At 39.4% G+C, this 22,643-nt stretch overlaps 1 protein-coding gene across 1 annotated transcript in view; it reads right to left on the bottom strand.

Annotated features, from left to right (window-relative positions):
- Window positions 1-22,643, bottom strand: part of LOC124597437 (nephrin-like) — a 490,606-nt gene that overhangs the window by 82,880 nt on the left and 385,083 nt on the right. Inside the window, exon 6 of the mRNA XM_047135938.1 lies at window positions 9,067-9,212. Within this exon, the coding sequence (XP_046991894.1) occupies window positions 9,067-9,212 (146 nt within the window). The remainder of the gene's footprint in view (window positions 1-9,066; window positions 9,213-22,643) is intronic.

Here is a 22,643-nt window from a genome sequence, read left to right as displayed (position 1 = left end):
TTGCTAGTCAGAGGGGTGGATAGGGGAAGGGGATGGGGTGGCGGCGCCGTTCGTCGTCGATCTCTTCTAGCTGTACTACCGCCCCCACCCGACACAGAATTAAGTGCTAGAGAAACAAATCCTTTTGCTCGATTCGAGAATGAATTTTCGCTCTGCAAAGGACTGTATGCTGACTTTGAACTTTCCATATGATTAAAACTGTGTGTCGGATCGAGAGTCGAACCTGGGGCCGGCCGGTGTGGCGGGGCGGTTCCAGGCGTTTCAGTCTGGAACCGCGAGACCGCTACGGTCGCATGTTCGAATCCTGCTTCGGGCATGGATGTGTGTGATGTCCTTAGGTTAGTTAGGTGTAAGTAGTACTAAGTCTAGGGGACTGATGACCTCAGATGTTAAGTCCTATAGTGCTCAGAGCCATTTGAACCATTAATCGAACCTGGGACCTTTGCCTTTCAGGAGCAAGTCCTCGACCAAGAGAGCTACCCAAGAACTTCAGCGTCCTAGTTAACTCTGGAAACAATGCCGTAGTACGTGACGAAGCCATTTTTCCACTGTGTCCTTTCTTCCAGGACTGGGAGTCCCCGAAATCTATGCAGGAGAACTTCTGCAGATTTTGGAAAATAGGAAATGTACGACGAGTTTTCGTCAGAGACGAGGGTATCGTCAGGAGTGTCCCAGAAAAATGTGATAAGACCGCTGTTGTTCTCGGTATACATAAATGATTTGGTGGACAGGGCGGACACCAATCTGCGATTGTTTGCTGATGATGCTGTGGTGCACGGTAAAGTGTCGAAGCTGAATGACTGTAGGAAGAGCACTTAGACAAAATTTTTAGCTGTGTGAGAGGGGCGTACGGTATGTCCACTGTAAAGAAAATTAAATTTTATTAGTTGTCTTTGACTTTTACTCACGAGATAAAATGCGAAAATAAGGTCCTGAACTTGAAAATACTGAATACGACATTCATTGGGAAGGTGACATTCACTCCTAAGACCTACATTTTTGTGTTACGTTTAACTGAAACATTTAAAACATTTACGTAATCTGGTAGAAACAGTCATTAAAATGATGAATATTTTTTCAGAATTTTAAAATATGAAGTAACTGACTAGATTTCAATATTTTGAAAAGGTGGTTCGTCCCTTCCCCCCCTTCCCCCCTTCCTCTCCCCCGCCCCCCCCCCCCCCCTACCGGTATAGCATTGCAAGAGTTAAGGAGCCTACTTCATCTTAAATACTATGGAACAAATCCCTTCTGCTCCAAGTTTGGTTCTCGATTTTCCGATTTTCGGAGGAGGAGCAAAGCAAAAAACCTAATGTCCAGTGAACACAGGATCTAAAATACTTGCCTTAAGAGCTGTCAGTGCTTCTTCAGTTCGTGCCTGCGGAATATCGCCTCAGTTGTGCGACTGGATTCGTGATTTACTGCCAGAAAGGTCACAGTTCGTAGTAATAGACGGAAAGCCATAGAGTAAAACAGAAATAATATCCTGCGTTGCCAAAGGAAGTGTTGTAGGCCATCAATTGTTCCTGACCTATATTAACGACATAGGAGACAATCTGAGTAGCCCTCTTAGACTGTTTGCAGATGATGCTGTCATTTACCGTCTTGTAAAGTCATCAGATGACCAAAACGAATTGCAAAATTATTTACATAAGATATCTGTATGGTGCGAAAAGTGGCAGTTGACCCTGAATAAATAAAAGTGTGAAGTTACTCACATTAGTACTAAAAGAAATCAGCTAAATTTCGATTACGTGATAAGTCACACAAATCTGAAGGCTGTAAATTCAACTAAATACTTAGGGATTACAATTACAAATAACCTAAATTGGAACGATCACAGAGATAATATTATGCGTAGAGCAAACCAAAGACTGCGATTCATTGGCAGAACACTTAGAACGTGCAACAGGTCTACCAAAGAGACTGCTTACACCACGCTTGTCCGCCCTATCTTGGAGTATTTCTGTGCGGCGTGGGAGCCGCATCAGGTGTGACTGACGGATGACATCGAAAAAGTTCTAAGATGGGCAGCTCGTTTTGTATTATCGCAGAATATGGGAGATAGTGTCACAGACATGATACGTGAATTGGAGTGGCAATCATTAAAACAAAGGCGTTTTTCGTTGCGGCGGGATCTTCTCATGAAATTTCAATCACCACTTTTCTCGTCCGGTTGCGACAACATTCTCTTGGCACCCACATACATAGGGAGAAATGATCATCACGATCAAATAAGAGAAATCAGGGCTCGCACAGAAAAATTTAAGTGCTTGTTTTTCGTGCGCGCGGTTCGAAAGTGGAACGGTAGATGATGATGATGTTTGGTTGTGGGGCGCTCAACTACGCGGTTATCTGCGCCCATACAAATTCCCAACCTTTGCTCACTCCAATCGTGCCACTTTGATGAATGATGAGGACAGCACAAACACCCAGTCATCTCGAGGCATGTAAAAATCCTTGACCCCGCTGGGAATCGAACCCGGGACCCCGTGCTCGGGACGGGAGAACGCGACATCGAGACCACGAGCTACGGACAGGAGCAGAAGAGAGACAGCATGAAGGTGCTTCATTGAATCCTCTGTCAGGCACCTTATTGTGAATAGCAGAGTAATCACATAGATGAAGATGTAGATGAAGATGAAGACATGTTTCACATTAGCGAAGATGAACAAGTGCTTATAGCTCTTAAGGTATGCGTTTTAGAGTTCATGTTTACAGCACTTTTGTGCTTTGAATAATCGTTCCTGTACTGTCCCTGAATACTGACCATTCCTACTGCGACATCTTGCATGTACGGAAGTTGGCCTCTCTTCGTTACTTCTTGTGCCACAACACGATGAAGTCCGAAAATGACTACTAAAGATGACAGATGACTGAGCTGACATATGCAGACTGCGATGTGTGCTTCTTAGTGAGCAGAGTGGCAAATGCAATTACAGCAGCTTTATTGAAATGCGTCAAGGGCGCTCATACACACATATGGCAAATGGCAACACGGTTTTTAGCACCTACATGTGAGCTGAAGCGAGAATGATAGCCACGGCACTTATAATAACTGCGTGTAGTTACACTGGGTGTCAAATATTCCGAAATGGTATTTACAAATTCCACAACCATACGCATTATCCTGTATCTTTGATACTTTGTAGCTAATCACTTCATTGTATATCTGAACTATAATTTACAACTCATTTATCACGTCATGCTTGTGTGTGTGTGTGTGTGTGTGTGTGTGTGTGTGTGTGTGTGTGTGTCAGCAATATCAAAATAATTAACAACGGAAGCAGCTTTTAGACCTGCAAATCCAATTAGACGATCTTCACTGTAATAGGTGACGGGCACTCATACAAATGATGGAACTGGTGCGTTGACATGAATGTGCAACGGGGCCTCTAATTGCTGTGAGTTTCTGAAATCATAATTCTCATCGTTCAGCTATGTTGAATTTGGCGCTGAATTCCACTGGATCAGAAGTTGTTCAAAAACCTATAGGAATTTTGCTAACGCAAAGTGCGAAGAGTATAGTCATTAGTTTTGTTTACATTTTAGGCGCAAATTTCGGGCGAGGGTAGGTCTTTATTTTTTCACTAGACTTCAAAGCTCAAAGTTAAATTAATTCGTGCCTGTCATACAGAGTTTAGGTAGTTAATTAGAACTTTCGAAAGTAAGTTTAAAAGTTTGTTTGCATTAGCGATTAATTACGTGGTAGTGCAGGCTACGAAACTTCAGTGATCTTGTGCCAAGTTATTCTCTGTTTTTGTGTAAATTTTCTGTAAATTTTTGTGTAAACTTTTCTGTCAAACCATATGTGACAAATGTGGTGGTTGCGGTAGAAATCTGAAGGATGGGGTGTTCTGTGAAGACTGGAGGTCATGATTTCATTGGGGCGAATGTAGCGGCGAGGAACCGGGGGTAGATAATGAGGCTCTTCCATGACAATGTAGATTGTGTAGAAAGGACAGAAAAAATCGCTGAACATAAGAGAAAGATTTGTGCCCTTCAGGCTGAAGTAGAAAACGTGAATTTGGAATAATGTAGGCTAAGGGAGGAAAAAGAAATGGGGTACTGGGAAATGGTAACAAGCAATATTTTGGAGTAACTCAACACTTAGGTAAAAAGTATTCACTGCTCAAAAGAAAGTGGTTAGAAAAATGGGTGTGGCTCATGGTCGGACACCTTGTAGGCATCTCTTTAAAAGGTTAGGAATTCTTACAACAGCCTCATAGTACATTTACGCAGTAACAAAATTTGTTCTGAACAACATGGGCCAGTTTAAAAACAACTGTGACATTCATGATTATAATACGAGAAGAAAGAAAGATTTACACTGACCTCTACTTAACCTATCTTTGGCACAGAAAGGGGTAAAATACGCTGCTGTAAAACTTACCAGATGAAATGAAATTTCCAACGGACAGCAGCAATATTTTCATGTATAAATTGAAATCATATCTCCTTGACAACTCCTTTTATACCATAGATGAATTCTTGTGTAGGAATAAATAAATCTATAGGTATAACATATGCATTTTGTGCCATTTGAGGGAATGGGGTAGGTAATAAAAAATTTAAGCTTTAAAAAAATTTTAAAAATTCATGTGTGCATTTGTTTTTCGCTTGACACGTTCCACATCATAACGGTTGCCGTGAGATTGATCAGTGGAACACGTAGCTAACTAACTACTTTGATTACACAATGTCTGATACAGCTGCCATAATAACAATTGAAGATGTCAGCTATAAATAATGGTAAGAGACAACGTGGTTGTTTGGAGAAATTACAGAGCAAAAGTTTCAACAAAATGTCGTAAATAAGGTAGTTCAAATACATCCATTACGATTTTTTTATTCAGTTTTTTTTTCAAATGTTTCTGGATTTACGACATAGTATTAAAACTCTAAACTCTATCCAAAAATTTTTGCTTTAAAAGACGTCAAAGGGTACTTAACATTGTTTACTTGCAGACTGAATTTGCCTGACATGGGTTAAAATTCACTTGACAGTGTTTATTTACAGGGCGAATTAACGATACATAACTGCGAAACCTCTAAAAATATGCATTTAAAAGATCCAAATTGTTACAGGTAATGATACTACGATTTGCATTACCACGTTTTGAAATAATGGAGTACAAATATGTCAATAAGCAGTATGTGATGTTAAGGACGTCCCTTAACATTTCTGTCAACACACTGGTGTAAATCACGTGAACATTGGTAAGGGGCACAAATTAACGTTGTTTACTTGCTTAATTAATTATTCACATTTCCATGATTAGCAACACCGCAGAAGGTCATTTGCGCACAGGATCTTTATCTGAGCCGTAGTTATTGACATCAACTTCGTACTTCCACAAACCGTCCGTGAAAGCCATTAACCTCGCATGAAAACCGCACACGTCACTACTGTTAGTCACACGTTTTTGGCACTTACCACTAGTTACATGCACACACACTGACAATATTACCTATGGTGAGATTCTGGACTGTTCACTCGATTAGATCAAGTATGAAAGCAGCTTACCCTACTAGCAATCTGTGTTTAAATTTAGAGCTACTCTGGTACGAAATATTCCATGACTGCATCGCTAAGTTTCATGAGGACAATACTCAACGCCCGGCCGCGCGGGATTAGCCGAGCGGTCTTGGGCGCTGCAGTCACAGACTGTGCGGCTGGTCCTGGCGGAGGTTCGAGTCCTCCCTCGGGCATGGGTGTGTGTGTGTGTGTTTTTCCTTAGGTTAATTTAGGTTAAGTAGTGTGTAAGCTTAGGGACTGATGACCTTAGCAGTTAAGTCCCATAAGATTTCATACACATTTGAACATTTGAACAGCTACGGACACGACAGATATAGTTAACTATCGATACATTACTCATGAAAATTATCGTAAGAGACGTATCCAAATCATAATAGTACTGAAAGGTCAGTATCGATACCTTGAGCTATCGATACTTACCTTAGTTAAAAGATTAGAGTACATACAATCTATCAGCTCCAGTCTTTCTAGCACTGTTTTTAAAATCTGTTTGTGGTGGAGAGAAATAATAGATTTTCACACATTTTAATAGGCCAAGAAAAGCAGTAAATCGAGCAAGGATTTTATTCACATCACAGATCGCAATGTTCAAAAATTTGGAAATTGAAATATGAAATTAAGGAGCACGTTATCAGAGAAGCAGCTGGCTGATAATCAAAAGAAATCAATTTAAATCATACCTAAACTTCCCATTCTTCCTCCGTATAGTCACTCGAAATCAATATTTTATCCAATCGATTCGCTGATAGTCTGTTACTTGACTTAGAAAATACACGCTTGGAGGACACCGATGTCGCTGAAATTGTCAGGTAGTGGTTGGCGATCTTACACAACTGGGGTAATAAAACCTCCATGTCTCCCTATTGCTCTGAAGGATTAGTGCGTACTGGTGGCAAGGCTCGCTCCATCTTTTTGATCGGTCAGGGCAGGTTCGAAAGAGGTGAGTGCTGAATCTTTTTTCTTTTGTTCCTTCCGTGGTATAATGTCTTATAATAAGTTCACTGTCATATATCCTCTGAGAGAAGAATTAATATCTGGTTCACTGTTGCTGATCCAGTGGTAGCATCAACAATGTTTCTGATCTACGAGTACAGCTACATCTACGTGACTACTCCGGAGTTCACACCTAATTTCTTGGCAGAGGGTACGCAGAACTGTTTTCAGATTATAGTATTTGAGAAAAATTAACACCTACATCTTTCTGTGCGAGCTTCTAATTCTCTCATCCTATTACGATGGTCGTTTCTCCCTATGTAGGTGGGAATGAACAAAATATTTTCGCATTCCGAGGAGAAAGTTGGAGATTGAAATTACGTGAAAAGATCTCCCTGCAATGAGAAACGTCGTTATCCTGCTTTCCAACCGAACTCCACTATCACATCCCTGACAATTTCACTCACTTTTCGCGATAATACCAACAGAGCTACCCTTTTTCGAAATTGTTCAGTATCTCCCGTCAATCCTACCACGCAGCTACACTCCACAAGGTGGGGGACAAGAGGAGTATTGGCAGTCGAAAAGCGCCTTTGTTTTAATGGTTGCCACTCAAATTCACGTATCATGTCTGTGGCACTATCTCCGCTAATTCGTGATAATACAAAACGAGCCGCCCTTATTTGAACTTTTTCGATGTCTTCCGTCAGTCCCACATGGTATGAATCCCACTCCGCACAGAAATACTCCAGAATAGGGCGGACAAGTGTAGTGTAAGCAGTCTCTTTAGTAGACATGTTGCACCTTCTAAATCTTCTGCCAATGAATCGCAGTCTTTGGTTTGCTCTACCCCCAACATTATCTATGTCATTGTTCCAATTCAGGTTATTTGTAATTGTAATTCCTAAGTATTTAGTTGAATTTACAGTCTTTAGATATGTGAGACTTATCGCGTAATCGAAATTTAGCGGATTCCTTTTACTACTCATGTGAATAACTTCAACTTTTCTTTATTCGGGGTCAATTGCCACTTCTCGCACCATACAGATATCTTATCTAAATCATCTGATGACTTTACAAGACGGTAAATGACAGCATCATCTGCAAACAATCTAAGGCGGCTGCTCACATTGTTTCCTATGTCGTTAATATAGATCAGGATTAACAGAGAGCTTACAACACTTCCTTGGGAAATGCCAGATATTACTTCTGTTTTACTGGATGACTTTTCGTCTATTACTACGAACTGTGACCTTTCTGACAGGAAATCACGAATCCAGTCACACAGCTGAGGCGATATTCCACAGGCATGCAGTTTGGTTAGAAGACGCTTGTGAGGAACGGTGTCTAAAGCCTTCTGGAAGTCTAAAAATATGGAATGAATTTGACATCCGCTATCGATAGCACTCATTGCTTGATGAGTATAAAGAGCTAATTTTGTTTCAGAAGAATGATATTTCAGTGAAAGAGAAGAAGAATTAAAGGAGGTGTCGAACAGAATGAACAATGTAGTGAGTAAAATATATGGAGTGACAGTACACTGAAGGAAAACCTAATTGCCGGCCGGTGTGGCCGAGCGGTTCTAGGCGCTTCAGCCTGGAACCTCGCTATCGCTACGGTCGCAGGTTCGAATCCTACCTCTGGCATGGATGTGTGTGATGTCCTTAGGTTAGTTAGGTTTAAGTAGTTCTAAGTTCTAGGGTACTGATGACCTCAAATGTTAAGTCCCATAGTGCTCAGAGCCATTTGAGCCATTTTTTGAAATCTAATTAATGAAGAGCAGCAAAAATGAGATTAGTGGTAAACTTGACATGAAATTTGGCTACCCGAAGCAGCCGAAGTTAAGAATTTTGCTACCTTTAAAGCAAAGTATCGCATGACGGCTGAAGGAAGGACGAGTTAAAAAAGCATACTAGCACTGGCAAAAAGGGCATTCCTGGCCAAGAGAAGTTTTGTAGTATTAAACATTTGCCAGAATTTCAGAAATAAATTTCTGAGAATGTAAGTTTGGAACGCAGCACTGTATGGTAGTGAGTCGTGGACAGCGGTAAAATAGGAAAAGAAAAGAATCGAAGTGTTTGAGAGAATCTTGAAAATTAGGTGAACAGATGAGACAAGGATTGAGGAGCGTCTCTGCAGAATCGGCGAAGAAAGGAGTACGTGGAGAACAAGAAGACAGAACGACACTGCATGGCATCATGGACGACTACCGTGGCATTACAGGGAGCTGTAGAGGGCAAAAACTTCAGAGGAGGCAGAGATTAGAATGCAACCAACACACAATTCAGGACGTAAGGTGTAAGTACTACTTTGGATAGAAGAGGTTAGCACACGAGAGGAATTTGTGGGAGGCCCCATCGAACCAATCAGGTGTTTGACAACCACCTCCTCCGCCCACTCACACACCCACAAAAAAGAGAAACAAGAAACAGAGAGAGAGAGAGAGAGAGTAAAATTAAAAAGCCACACGAATTCAATCATGTGCTCTTTCTTCTACACTTTACATGCACAACAAGTAAAATTTCGTCACTTCCTATCCTTTTCAAAGGCCAGCAGTCTAGGACTGGTAGTAGTAGTGCTAGAGGCGTTCTGACCTGTGAGGTGGCGACGTGCCTGCCAGCGCGGAACCAGGAGATGGTGGCGGGGGGCCTGGAGCCTGCCGCCTCGCAGCGCAGCGTGTAGCGGCGACCCGCCTCCAGGGGGTCACGAGGCACCGTCAACCGCACCCACAGCGGAGACACTGGAACAACAGCACACTACTCGTCTCACATGACATACCCACTGCCATGATGTAGTGGGTCTGTATCAGTATTCTTTTTAGTTTACCCCCTTGGCTATGTCCTAATACTACTTAACATTGGTGTCAAAATAACATTCACAATGCACATTGTAATGTAACACATCAAGTCAAACTAAGTGTAGAATACGATACAGCCTTTTAAGGGGGGTAGCACATCAAACGGGCCGACTTGGAGCAGGAGAGACACCACAGGACATTTCAATTTCTACTGTCTATACTTTTACAAATAAATTCGTAAAACTTTGTCAGCATTACCAGGAAGGATTCAGAATTTACACTCATAGCAGTGGAAGTTCGAAAACATAATGAAGTAATTTTTTTACGTGTGAAATTTCATCATTTTTTTCACTTCCTAATGGCAGCATTTGTTGCTATAGGTACACATTTCTTCATAAGTAAGAGAGATTCTTCGATGAATTTTGCACAGCATACAAACCATATTTAAAGGTGTATGAAACTCTAGAATTTTCCAAATATATTAAAAACTGTGGTAAAAATTGAGGTAATTAACTATAAAATTTGTGTTTTTTTCTAAACATCAAGTTTAAAATAGAACAGTTCATTCATTTTTTCATAAATTAAATAAATTCTAGTTTCATACACCTATGAGTATGGTATGTACGCTGTGTAAAATTCATCGAAGAATCTCTCTAGCTTATGAAGAAAAGTGTACCTATAGCAAAAAATGCAGCCATTAGTAAGTGAAAAAATGATGAAATTTCGCATGTAAAAAAAATTTGTTTTGTTATGTTTTCGAACTTCCACTGCGATGAGTGTGAATCCTGAATCTTTCCTGGTGATGCTGACAAAGTTTTATGAATTTATTTGTAAAAGTATAGACACTGGAAATTAAAATGTCCTGAGATGCACTCCTGCTCCAAGTCGGCGCGTTTGACGTCCTACCCCCCTTAATAAACAAGTTGATCCAGTTAGTACAACATACAAAATTGGTTATTATTGATCCTTTTATTTTCCACTCACTGTGGCTATTGATTCATTATGTTGTATTGTAACGGCTCCGCGTGAGCCGCTACATGGTTCTATGAATGTTAAGAGCAGTGTAGCCAACCACTGTGTAGAGCTTCAAATACAGCTACGTTGGGTCAGAGAGGCGTTAGTGGCGACTGGTCATCACCCATTGTGAGGTTGGTACAGGTAGAAGCTGCTCACACTTTCTGAGCCCTTCCGGTCGCTATGTGTGGACCCCGCATTGGAGAGACAATTAGGTTACTCTTCCCTAGTATGCTGGTGAGTACAGATGCTCTGAGATATTCTCTGTTTGCTGAGTTGAAATGTGTGAGAGCTTTGTTTGAGTTTCCAGTAGCCACTCTGGTGTGTGGCTTTGATAATCATGCCACACCAACTAATTCAGTCAGGAAACGGTGTTGATTTCAGTAATACTGAGATTATTAGAAAAGATCTTTTGTGCAAATGTAATTTGTGTGGACGAGCAGTGCCACCACATGTTGTACAGCTTTAATTAGTGTAGCTTACTACGTATAATGTGTTGTGTGCTTTGTGGAATGCTTGTGGTGAATTTAATTTAATTTACTGTCCAACTTTTATTTCATTCCCACAGACTTAGTAGCCCACACTCTGGTGCACCACGTGTGTTTCTTTGTACACCGTGAGGCTCCAGTTCGATGTAAACACCTCTCGTGTTCCAATTGAAACCTCAGTTTCATGATGGAGTAGATGTGTTCTTAATTGGTAAACTTATTTACAAAATTACGAAGGTGTACGGAATTTTAGAAGTAGACTTCGTTCCAAAGTGGACTTTGTTCTCTAAAACTGATCGTTGAAGGCAGCCGCGCTATGACCTAGTGAGCTTATGTGCGGAATAGGGAAGCTTTTTCTAAATTCTACCTTTTGTTGTGTGAGCGACCAATTTGGACGTGGTATGTGTAATCTCGATATCATATCCAGTAATTTAGCAGTCTTGCCCCACATGTATCGGTCCAGATGCTGCGCTGTATAATGTACCATGTGTCGATTCACGTGCTACCGTCCCAAGTCACTATATTTTAACTTCTGTGTGTGTGTGTGTGTCACTGTTAATGAGAAAAAAATGTGAATTATTGCTAAATTCTTTGTTATTACATCTCACAGCGCCATTCCGCTCCCTAGTCAGGATCCTTAAAATCAGCCAGTCTGCACCTCTTCTTAGCAATGTTTCAATGAAATTTATCCTCATTATTGTATATCCAATATATGGAGTGGTGTTTTATTAAATCATCAAATGATCTGTGAGGTGGCGCCTTTTTATCAGTTTAATTAATTAATATTTAAGTAAATTTTGCCCACTGTAAGTAGGCTGTTTAGATTTTTTTATTGGTAACGCCACCTCTGTATGAAAATCACTGGCTGTGCTGTGTGCAGTCTGTGGCTGCTTTGCATTGTTGTAATACTCGCCATTGTAGTGTTAGGCAGCTGGCTGTGAACAGCGCATAGCGTTGCGCAGTTGGAGGTGAGCCGCCAGCAGTGGTGGATGTGGGGAGAGAGATGGCAGAGTTTTGAAATTTGTCATGAACTGCTATATTTATATATGATGATATCAAGGTAAATACATTGTTTATTCTCTATTAATATATTTCATTTGCTAACTATCCCTATCAGTAGTTAGTGCCTTCCATAGCTTGAATCTTTTATTTAGCTGGCAGTAGTGGCGCTCGCTGTATTGCAGTAGCTTGAGCAGCGAAGATTTTTGTGAGGTAAGTGATTTGTGAAAGGTATAGTTTAATGTTAGTCAGGGCCATTCTTTAGTAGGGAATTTTGAAAGTCAGATTGCGTTGCGCTAAAAACATTGTGTGTCAGTTTAAGCACAGTCATGTATAATTGTTCAAAGGGGACGTTTCATATGTCGACCCTTAGCTTAGGATACCTCACTGGAATCTTCTGATTTTTCTTGTAGTTTGTGTAATTGGTGTAGCTATTGTTTATTGGTAGCGCGTAATCATAGAGAGAATTTCCTTTGTAGTTGTAGTTTTTCATTGTTGTACAGTAAAACAGTTGTGGCATCCATGTAGATTTGCACCAAGTATTTCGCAGCTGCGCTGGCAATTAAGTAGACATTATTTCCATTGCTATGTTATTTTATTTTGCTCTTCAAATTGTGCTTTTCTGTGTTATCGTGTGAAATATTGTGACAATTATGGCGTGTGGAAAACGTAATACTAGGCTCCAAAGTAAACTGAGAAATGACAGTGAAGACGAAGGCAGTGTGTTAGCGCCGCAGAGTAATGAATTAGCTAATGTTCAAAGTAGTAATTTGGTAATTGCGCATAGGGAAATGGAGCGGGCGGCAAACAATGGTGTAGACAGTGAAACAGGTAGTGAACAGGGAAGCGTTATCGATCGATTGGTCGGCAACAGCTCGCCTCAGGAATCGGGAATGACAGAACACAATATTGCAAATACTGCAGACTCAGGTTTTGGGTTCTCACCGTTTTCTCAAATGAGTCAAGACACATTTTCCGCTTGTCAAAATGTGAATGTTCCCGGTGCAACTTCACTGCCGAAAAGCACTGAGGAACATGTTTCAGACACCAGTGCATTGTTATTACAATTAATGCAACAAATGGGACAAAAGCTTGAAACGTTAGACACAATGGAACAACACCAGAGACAAACACAGCAACAGTTAGACACAGTGGAACAAAATCTCAAGAAGTTAGACACAATGGAACAACACCAGAGACAAACACAGCAACAGTTAGACACAATGGAACAAAATCAGAGACAAACACAGCAACAGCTTCAAAAGTTAGACTCATTGGAACAAACTCTTGAACAAACGCGTGAAGATTTAACTACTGAGTTACATCACATTGAATCGAAATGTCAAAAAGTCTGTAATGACGTAAAAACTCAAATTTGTGAGCATTTTCAACCTATTTTTTCGCGGCATGAAAATGCATTACAGAATCACGAAGCAGCCATAAAAGAACTGCAAATTATTGTTCATGAAAATCATGAGACCTTGCAAGCTAAATTTGACTCAGTTGCATCTACCGATTCGGTTACGCAACTTGCAAAAACTCAGGAAAACTTTAAGGACACAGTAGATACTCTGAAACTTGGTTCAGAAAAACACACTGAGGAAATAAGTACACTATCGGAGAAAGTAGCCGAACTTTTGGATCAGTTCACTAATTTATCTACGAAGGTAGATGATAATCTGATTGACGCAAGACCGGTAGTCGTTAATGACACAGAAGAGTACGAACAAATTAGGAAATTCAAATAAAATCAGAATCAAATTAATACACAACACCAAAGAGAAATCCGGGAAGTACAAGATCAGCTGACACAGGTAATGCAAGAATTACGTATTTCAGAGGACACTCGCGCTCCAACACGGGAAGAGGGACTTAGAAATACGGAAAAGCCGCAAAATAATAACACAGGGCATTTCGGAAGTTATGAAAGAAATTGGCAATGTGCACCGAATTTTGAGATGGAACGGCCGACACGACCTAACAATGACCGATATGCGACTCGCCGACATGATAATTTTGACTATAAGCTGTTCATTACTACACGTAAATTCAAAACATTTAAAAATTCTGGCAACGACATTCATCCACAAGCATGGCTCCATCAATTCTCTCATTGTTTTCCTCCCAACTGGTCATTGGAGCACAGATTAGAATTTATGTGTGGCTACTTAGAAAATGAACCAGCTGTAAGAATGCGATCGGTCATTCACGATTGCCACAGTGAAGGAGAATTTTACCATGCCTTCCTCTCAGCATATTGGTCTCAAGCCACACAAGATCGAGTAAAACATGGTATCATAATGATGAAACATTTCGAACAATCTGAATTCTCCAGTCTTGTGAAATATTTTGAAGACATGTTGCACAAGAATCTGTACCTGTCAAACCCATACAGCCCCTCAGAACTCATCCGCATTTGCTTAATCAAATTACCTGAACATTTACGACATATTATTTTGGCAGGACGTTGCAAAGACGACATTGAAGCTTTTCAGGGACTGTTACAAGAACTGGAAAGTGACACTGACAATCGCGGAACGCAGGAGCACAACAATTACAGATCACATCAGTCGCAATTCCGTGATGAAAGAAATAATAACTGGACGCGACAAGGCTATTCTCACAACACAAATCGTGACCGAAACAGACACCACCCGTATTACAACCGTTGGCAGAGTAGTAATAATTACAGGGAAAGATCACCTCTCCACGGTAGTGACTATCACAGAGACAATCTGAGAAACAGACAATTTGGGAACCAAAATAATTATTATCAAGGGAGACAGAATAACTCTAGACGCAACGGTCCAGCGCGCAGTTACGATTCAAGGAGAAATTCTCCACCACTTGACCGACAAGAAAGAAACTACAGGAACTACCGACATGACGACAGACGATGTGATCGTAACGACAGACCTGAATTGCATCAGAACTGGCGGGATTTAAACAGGGCAGGGCCCTCTCGTCACGGTGAATTTGTAGAAGTTAGGTCTCCAAATCCCAATAACGACGCTCGCCAACAAAGAGACAATAGGCAATGACTCACACCGCTGGCAGCCACAAAACGTTCTTATGACACTAACGACGCAGCTGCCGTAGCTAGTAATTACGTAAAAATGGAAGACATTAGGGTCATCTTACTCCAGGAACACGACATAAAACATAACAATATTGCATATCCTGTGATTCACATTACAGTAAATGATGTAAAATTTACGGCAGTACTTGACTCTGGCAGTCCCATTTCAGTAATTAGTGAAACAGCCTTTAGCAAATGCAACAAATCGAACGATTGTCCCACACTTCCGTTACGTAAGATTAAATTACAAGGTGCAATCTTTGGAAAAAGTGTAGATGTACGCCAACAAACCAACTTAGAATTCTATTGTCAAAGCCACAGCTTCTCTATGAGCTTTCTCATTGTTCCATTATTGTCGACGGAAATTATATTGGGAGTAGACTTTTTGAATGAATACAAAGCAATCTTAAACTTTCACGATGCTGAAATAAGTTTAGAGAAAGAAGGTAAGTCAATAGCTTTGAAATTTGAAGATTGGCTCTCAAACCATGACGAGGAAATTAATCGGCTTTACCTTCTGTTAGACAACAGTTCGGACTTTTCTACGGAACTAGACACTAACAATCACTCTGCAAGTACTGACAGGGATGATATCGACGGCGCATTTGACACTAACAAGTTAATTCAGAATAAAATTCAAACAATTGAGAATTGTAATGACACTGATAGGCAGGACCTTTTTGAGATTTTACAAGCACATTCCACAGTTTTTACTCATAAAACAGGAACAATCAAGGGATTTCAATACCAATTTCGTGTTCGTGAGCATACTAAATTTTGTGTTAGACCATATGTAATTCCAGCACATTATAGGGACCGTGTTAGAACAGAAATACAATCTATGCTCGACGAGGGCATTATTGAGCCTGCAGTAAGCTCATACAACAATCCATTACATGTTGTTGAGAAGAAAAATGGATCGATCAGGCTTGTCTTAGATTCGAGACAAATCAATACGATCATTATTCCTGAAACAGACAGGCCGCAAACGTTGGGAGAACTTCTTCAAAGTTTTAATGGTGTAAAAGTGTTGTCTTCCATTGATCTCAGATCCAGCTTTTATCAGATCGAACTTCATCCAGAATGTAGAAAATACACAGCTTTCCTTTGTTTCGGCGTTTGTTATCAGTTTCGGAAACTTCCCTTTGGTTTGAACATTTCTTCAGCAGCATTCATTCGCGGGCTAAATTCCATATTACCTGAGTTCTTAAAACGTCACATCACCTTATATGTGGACGATATTCTAATAGCAGAAGCTTCATGGGAACTACATAATCGCATCCTCAACAGTTTGTTACGTATTTTTGCAGAATCTGGAATTACAGTTAACTTGGAAAAGTCTGAATTCGGTAGGTCAAAGGTGAGGTTTTTGGGACATATTATTTCTTCTGAAGGCATTCAGCCGGATCCTGAAAAGTTAGAAGCAATCAGAGCCATTCCAGTTCCATCCACAAAAAGACAAGTCCGCAGTTTTCTAGGTCTCGTAAATTTTTACCGTCGTTTTCTGAATATGCAAATTCTTGTTACACCAAAATTTTGTTCTCTCACTGGAAAAAATACTATTTGGAACTGGGACGAACAAGCACAGTTGGAATTCAATTCTTTGAAAGAAGCGTTACTTCATGCGCCAATCTTAGCTCATCCAGATCTGTCACAAGATTTCTGCCTTAGCACGGATTCTTCTAAAGTCGGTCTTGGTGCCCATTTATTTCAAGAAGCCATAGAAAATGACACTACCATTCAGAAAACCATTGCTTTTGCTAGCCGAGTGCTAACAAAATCTGAAAAAAATGATTCCGTTACTGAATTAGAAGCTTTAGCTATCGTTTGGGCATTTAACAAATTCCGTTTCTTTCTTTCTGGTAAGCACGTAAAAGTATACAGTGATCATCGTGCATTACAATTTCTTATGTCTTCAAAATTAAATCATGACAGGTTAAAACGTTGGGCATTGTTTCTGCAAGATTTCCGCTTCACAATAGTCTACATTCCCGGCAAGGAGAACATTGTTGCGGACGCACTGTCACGCTCACCGGCTGGGCTTGAGAAAAGTACCACAGAAGGCAACCTCGAGAAAAATTTCAGTATTCTTTACATTCAGAAAGTCGCCTTTGAAAACTTCATCACCACATCTTTAAAGGACATTGCTCATGAACAAGATAAAGATCCGATTTGGAAAGACATCAAGAGCAAATGGCATGAAAAGACACACACACAGATTCGGCATTATTACCTGGTTAGAAACAACATACTCTTCAAACGCTGCACTGTTGATGACAAGCTATGGGTACTTTGCATTCCAGACGATTTTGTTAATAAGCTCATTTGGTACATTCATTTCAGCTACGCACATTTTGGCCCACGAAAATGTTATCATATTCTTCGAACGACTTGTTATTTTAACAATATGGAAAAGCGAATTCGAAGAGTCTTGTCTATTTGTAAACTTTGTCAAAAGGCGAAACCATCTACTGTCTCACATCGTGCTCCGTTGTTTCCTATCATTCCTTCTAAATTAAAAGAATTTGCTGCTGTTGATCTCTTGGGACCGCTTGTCAGAACATCTAATGGATTTTTGTACTTTCTAGTCGCTGTTGAACTTACTTCAAAATTTGTTTCTTTCACTCCGTTACGTAAAGCCACTGGACGGTCTGTATCCAACGCCTTTGTTAAAAATTTCTTACGTGAAGTTGGACACGTTAGTAAAGTCATTTCAGATAACGGACCGCAATTCAGATCTGCTGTTTGGTCACGCATGCTTCGCAACCATAAAATCAAACCTGTTTTTATTTCATTGTACTCACCACATTGCAACCCGTCTGAACGGATTATGAAAGAAATCAATAAGATTTGCAGACTTTATTGTCACAGAAAGCATCAGCATTGGGACAGATATTTACACTTATTTCAAAACGTGCTGAATGAAATGCCTCACGACTCCACTGCTTTACCACCTACTCTTGTACTGAAGAATGAAGAACCACCGAACAGAATCAGAGAGCTTGTACCTTTCCCGAATACACGTAAACTTCGACACAAAGACATAATTGATTTGGCTCTTAAAAATATAAAATCTGCAGCAGACAAAAGGAGAAAACTACACGGTAAAGCAAATGCAAAGAAGTTGTATATTGGTCAGAAAGTTCTCATTAAAGCTCATTCATTGTCACATAAGAAGAAACACTTGAGTCACAAATTCTTTCTAGTTTACAATGGACCTTACAGAATCCGACGCATACCACATGATAATTGCGTTGAAGTTGAAACTCTGCGTACTAGGAAGAGTAAAGGTTTACACTACATTTCACATGTAAAACCGTTTATTGAAAGATAATCTGCTTTTTAACTTAGTCTTTGTCATAAAATTTTTCGCTTCACATTACTAATATGCTTTGTCAGACTTAGAATCTGTTAACATACAACAATGTTTGAAGTTAAATATCCAATCAAGAACCAAGAGAACTTATTTAAACAGAAATGACGAATGCATTGTTATAGTAAACAGACGTCACAGTGTTATTGTGTGTGTACATTCTTGCTTGTTTGTTGCACGATTACGTAACGACTATAAGGCTCACATACTTAGAACATTTACCAGTACTGCTAATGAGATTTTAATGCAATATTTTGGTTTATTTGAAAATACATTCTGAATTTAAAGTGCTTTCTGAGAGATACCAGATGACATAGAGGTTAGTTTATGTGACAGCTACACGATTTTTATCACGACGCTACTAATGAGTGACAATTTACAATGTTGCTTTTGCGGTGTATCTGTTTTATATCTGCACAGTTTTCTGAATTCTTCTGGAAAGAAAAACATGTTTTAGTAGTAACTTTTGTGGTATAGCAACAATGAGACAGCCTTTTTCGTGGCACAACATTACGTTACTGTACAGTACTTTCTTCATCACGCCAATAAGCATAATAACTACGATATCTATACGCAAAGCATTTCACTTTTGTTTATCATGAAGTAAGTACATTGGCTTCTGCAGAACTTAGCTTTCGGAGGAAAATAACTACGACACTTCCACAGAGATTATCTTACAACAAGATGCACATTTAGCGCTACAGGACACGCATTTCAGTGATCAATTTTATACTTAAAACATTTATTTTTAAAGATTTTTGAATTACAAAGAAAGTTTTCCGTGATATATTTCATTCCATTGGTGTAATCTGTAACACCTGAGGGTATAATTACATTAATCCTCAGGGGGGTACACGCTTACTTTGTGTACCATGTGTGTGGCAACCACAAGGAACCCTAGCTAATATGGTATTTGCTTATACAACTTTACACATCGGTACCTTATTTCTCTAACACACAAATTACACAGCTATCTGATTATTTAACTGAGAGAGACAAACATTTATTTTACTACATCAGTGACACATGTTTATGCAATTACACAGTTGGATAACTTCACACTTATGAAACTGTATTTTGTCTGTACTTTGTAAACTGTTCATATTTTTTTGGAATCATTGTGATACTATGAGAGCTTTGAATGATGTATCTGGTATGAGATCATGAGGCAGCTGACACTTTTGACATGAGCAGAGAATTTTTTTAGGCTTAGAAATTATTGGAGGAAGTTACGACGATTTTGAGATTTGACTGAAGTGTTATGATGTTATTATTACGACGACGATGTGTATTATGTTGTTGAGGAATGTTTATTATGCTACGTATTTCTCACGATGAAATATTGAAGAAGTGTCGACGAATATGTATATGTATAATGAGGTAAGGAATAATGAGTAGTGTTTAGGGACTCTGATTTATGAAAAGGATGTTGGAAACCAAGAAACGTACTTTAAGAGTTATGAAATGTGTGACTGTATCACAATGCTGACGAATATTTTTTTTGGACACTTATATTTATAGGATTTTGTTTCTACAGATTTGCAACGCTAATTCTTGACCTGTGAAATATTTTTATATGAGACTGCCACGGTAGCAGAAACTGCTGTCGTAAATATTTCCGTACGAAAGTTAAGTGACCACCTGCACGTAATGCGCCGCGGGCACCCAGCTGTGTCAGACGCCTGGAGAAAAAGCCATTATTGCGAGCCCTTTTCAGCGGCACAGGTAGAACAAAAAAAAGGGGAGGCCATTATCCTCGGAAATATTCTTACATCTGCAAACCTGATAACGACAAGTGTCTTTCTACGAGAATTGAGAGCTACTGACTTACGAAATGCCACATAGCTATTGAATGATGTTTTTATGCTTTGGTTTGCGTAATTGCTTATTTCCTTTGATATCTGGTTTCCAGCTGTGTTGCAGCATTGCTTTTATAAAATGAAATGCATTTGCTAATGTGAACACTTTCTGTCAACAGATCTATTAAATAATTATTTTATGATCCACATTCTTTAAAAAAGGAGCACTTGGAAAGGAAAGAACAATAAGAAGGAACTAGTAACAGTAACACATAATTTTCTTTTCAAGTACATGGTAATATTTCTTTTTACAATCAGTTGTTGTGGTGCACCACTTTAATTACTTAGACATTAAGATGTGATTATACATTTCCCTTATCTGCATTGTTATCTTTAGTGTATTATTTTTTCTGCTTTAGCTATGTCATGTTTAGGTAGAAGTTATTTAATTTTCTGCTGCTGTTTGCCAGGCATAGTGCTACTGAACTTTAATTTGTGTTACTCTGCTAAGCCAGATTTATTTTTTTGTTGCTGCACATTGGCTCATATTAGTTGTAATGTTACATTGCTTGGTAAGTTAGATTTACTGTAGCTTGCTTTGCAATTTTCCAATTTTTTGGTCATTGCTGTTTGTGTTACTTATTTTGTGCTGCTGCATTGCCTCGTCCCTTAGTTTAGCATCTGAGCTCAGTAGATTTAAGTTAGCTTAAGAGGGGGTAGCCTCTAAGAGAATGAGTTGCGATGAATTGGAAGAAATGCATTGAGAAAACAGGTTTAGGTAGGATTTTCTTGGAAATAAATGTTGAGGTAAGAAATGTGTGGACATATAAATACAGAAAGCATGCTTAGATAGAATTTTTTTGGTGGAAACAAAGGATGAAATAAGAGGAAATATATATGAAGTTTTGGGTTGGACTGCAGTACCAAATGTTACACTGAAAACGAACCCTGTCCTTTCCTATTGGTGTTATCCCACTATGTGTTTGTGTACCCTTGAGTATTTGTTTTCTTCCTGTCTCTGTGTAGTTTCATAGAGTTTTTTCTTCTTTTAATATTAAGCTACATTCACTATGATGAGGAATACTGTTATCCTCGAATATAATTGGCATTAATAATATGTTATTTACTTTGTAAAGATGTTAGACATTATTAATTCTGTTCTGTTCAATGCTCATGTGTGAAGTTGATGTTTCAAAAGTTATTGTGATCCTTTATGTATGTACTCATGTCATAATTCCACTGATGTATATGTTTATTTCTATTCTTTTGTAAAGCCTGTGTTACTACAAATGTTATCTGTATTGTTATGTTCTTTAATGATGTATTTTGTACCTTTGTAATTGTATTTTCATGTTGTAAATTTATAATTGTACAGACACCAGTTCTTCAAATTAAGTTACATTTCACTGCACACGTTTCTGTTGGTCATAGTATATGGACAATATGTGAGAAGTAGGGACTGTTCGTGTTTGCACGTGTGTTAATAATTCTGCAAGGGACTGGATAACAGCATTGCTGGTTCTAAGGACAATTCCAAAAACGTTGTGAGTGCACAAGTGGTGGTTTATGGACTTGCTATATTCTCTGCAAGACTGTTCGATGGTGATTGTGCGCCTGCACAGTCGCAACAGATGGCTGCTGGCCATTTCTACAAGGACTACAGTGGGTCTACACCTTTGCTGACTCACCAGTACCATTATTTCTACAAGGCCTGCAGTGGGTCTGCACCTCTGGTGGCCCACCAATACCGTAATCTCTACCAGGACTACAGTGGGTCTGTTCTGTGATGACCTACCTACCAATATTCTTCAAAACGTCGAATGACTCTGCTGTGGGTTTGCTCTGTTGTGGAGCATTACCTGTCTGCATGTCAAGAGTCAGCACTGTTTTTCCGTTGGAAGGACAACACTACTTCTTCAAGACTGCATGGAAATCCACTACTTCTGTGTGCATTTTCTTTTACTGCTCAGACTTTGAGAAAAACTCTGCATTTTTACTGTGATGAACAATGTGGACTGTCTTTATGGACTGTGAGAAATTTTTAACTTTTGACCAACATTGTATCAATAAGTGTGTGCATTTGATTTCTTTGTTATTGTAATTATGAAAAATTTTTTTCAAATCTGTATTGGCCACTGCCCAATCCAATTTGTAAAAATTTTTGTGGGGAGCATGGGGGCTATGTAAGTAGGCTGTTTAGGTTTTTTTATTGGTAACGCCACCTCTGTATGAAAATCACTGGCTGTGCTGTGTGCAGTCTGTGGCTGCTTTGCATTGTTGTAATACTCGCCATTGTAGTGTTAGGCAGCTGGCTGTGAACAGCGCATAGCGTTGCGCAGTTGGAGGTGAGCCGCCAGCAGTGGTGGATGTGGGGAGAGAGATGGCGGAGTTTTGAAATTTGTCATGAACTGCTATATTTATATATGATGATATCAAGGTAAATACATTGTTTATTCTCTATTAATATATTTCATTTGCTAACTATCCCTATCAGTAGTTAGTGCCTTCCATAGCTTGAATCTTTTATTTAGCTGGCAGTAGTGGCGCTCGCTGTATTGCAGTAGCTTGAGCAGCGAAGATTTTTGTGAGGTAAGTGATTTGTGAAAGGTATAGTTTAATGTT

Source organism: Schistocerca americana, chromosome 1 (assembly GCF_021461395.2).
Source record: "Schistocerca americana isolate TAMUIC-IGC-003095 chromosome 1, iqSchAmer2.1, whole genome shotgun sequence".
Classification (NCBI taxonomy): Eukaryota; Metazoa; Arthropoda; class Insecta; order Orthoptera; family Acrididae; genus Schistocerca; species Schistocerca americana.
Note: the sequence above shows the minus strand (reverse complement) of the source record. Positions and strands in the feature narration are given on the sequence as shown.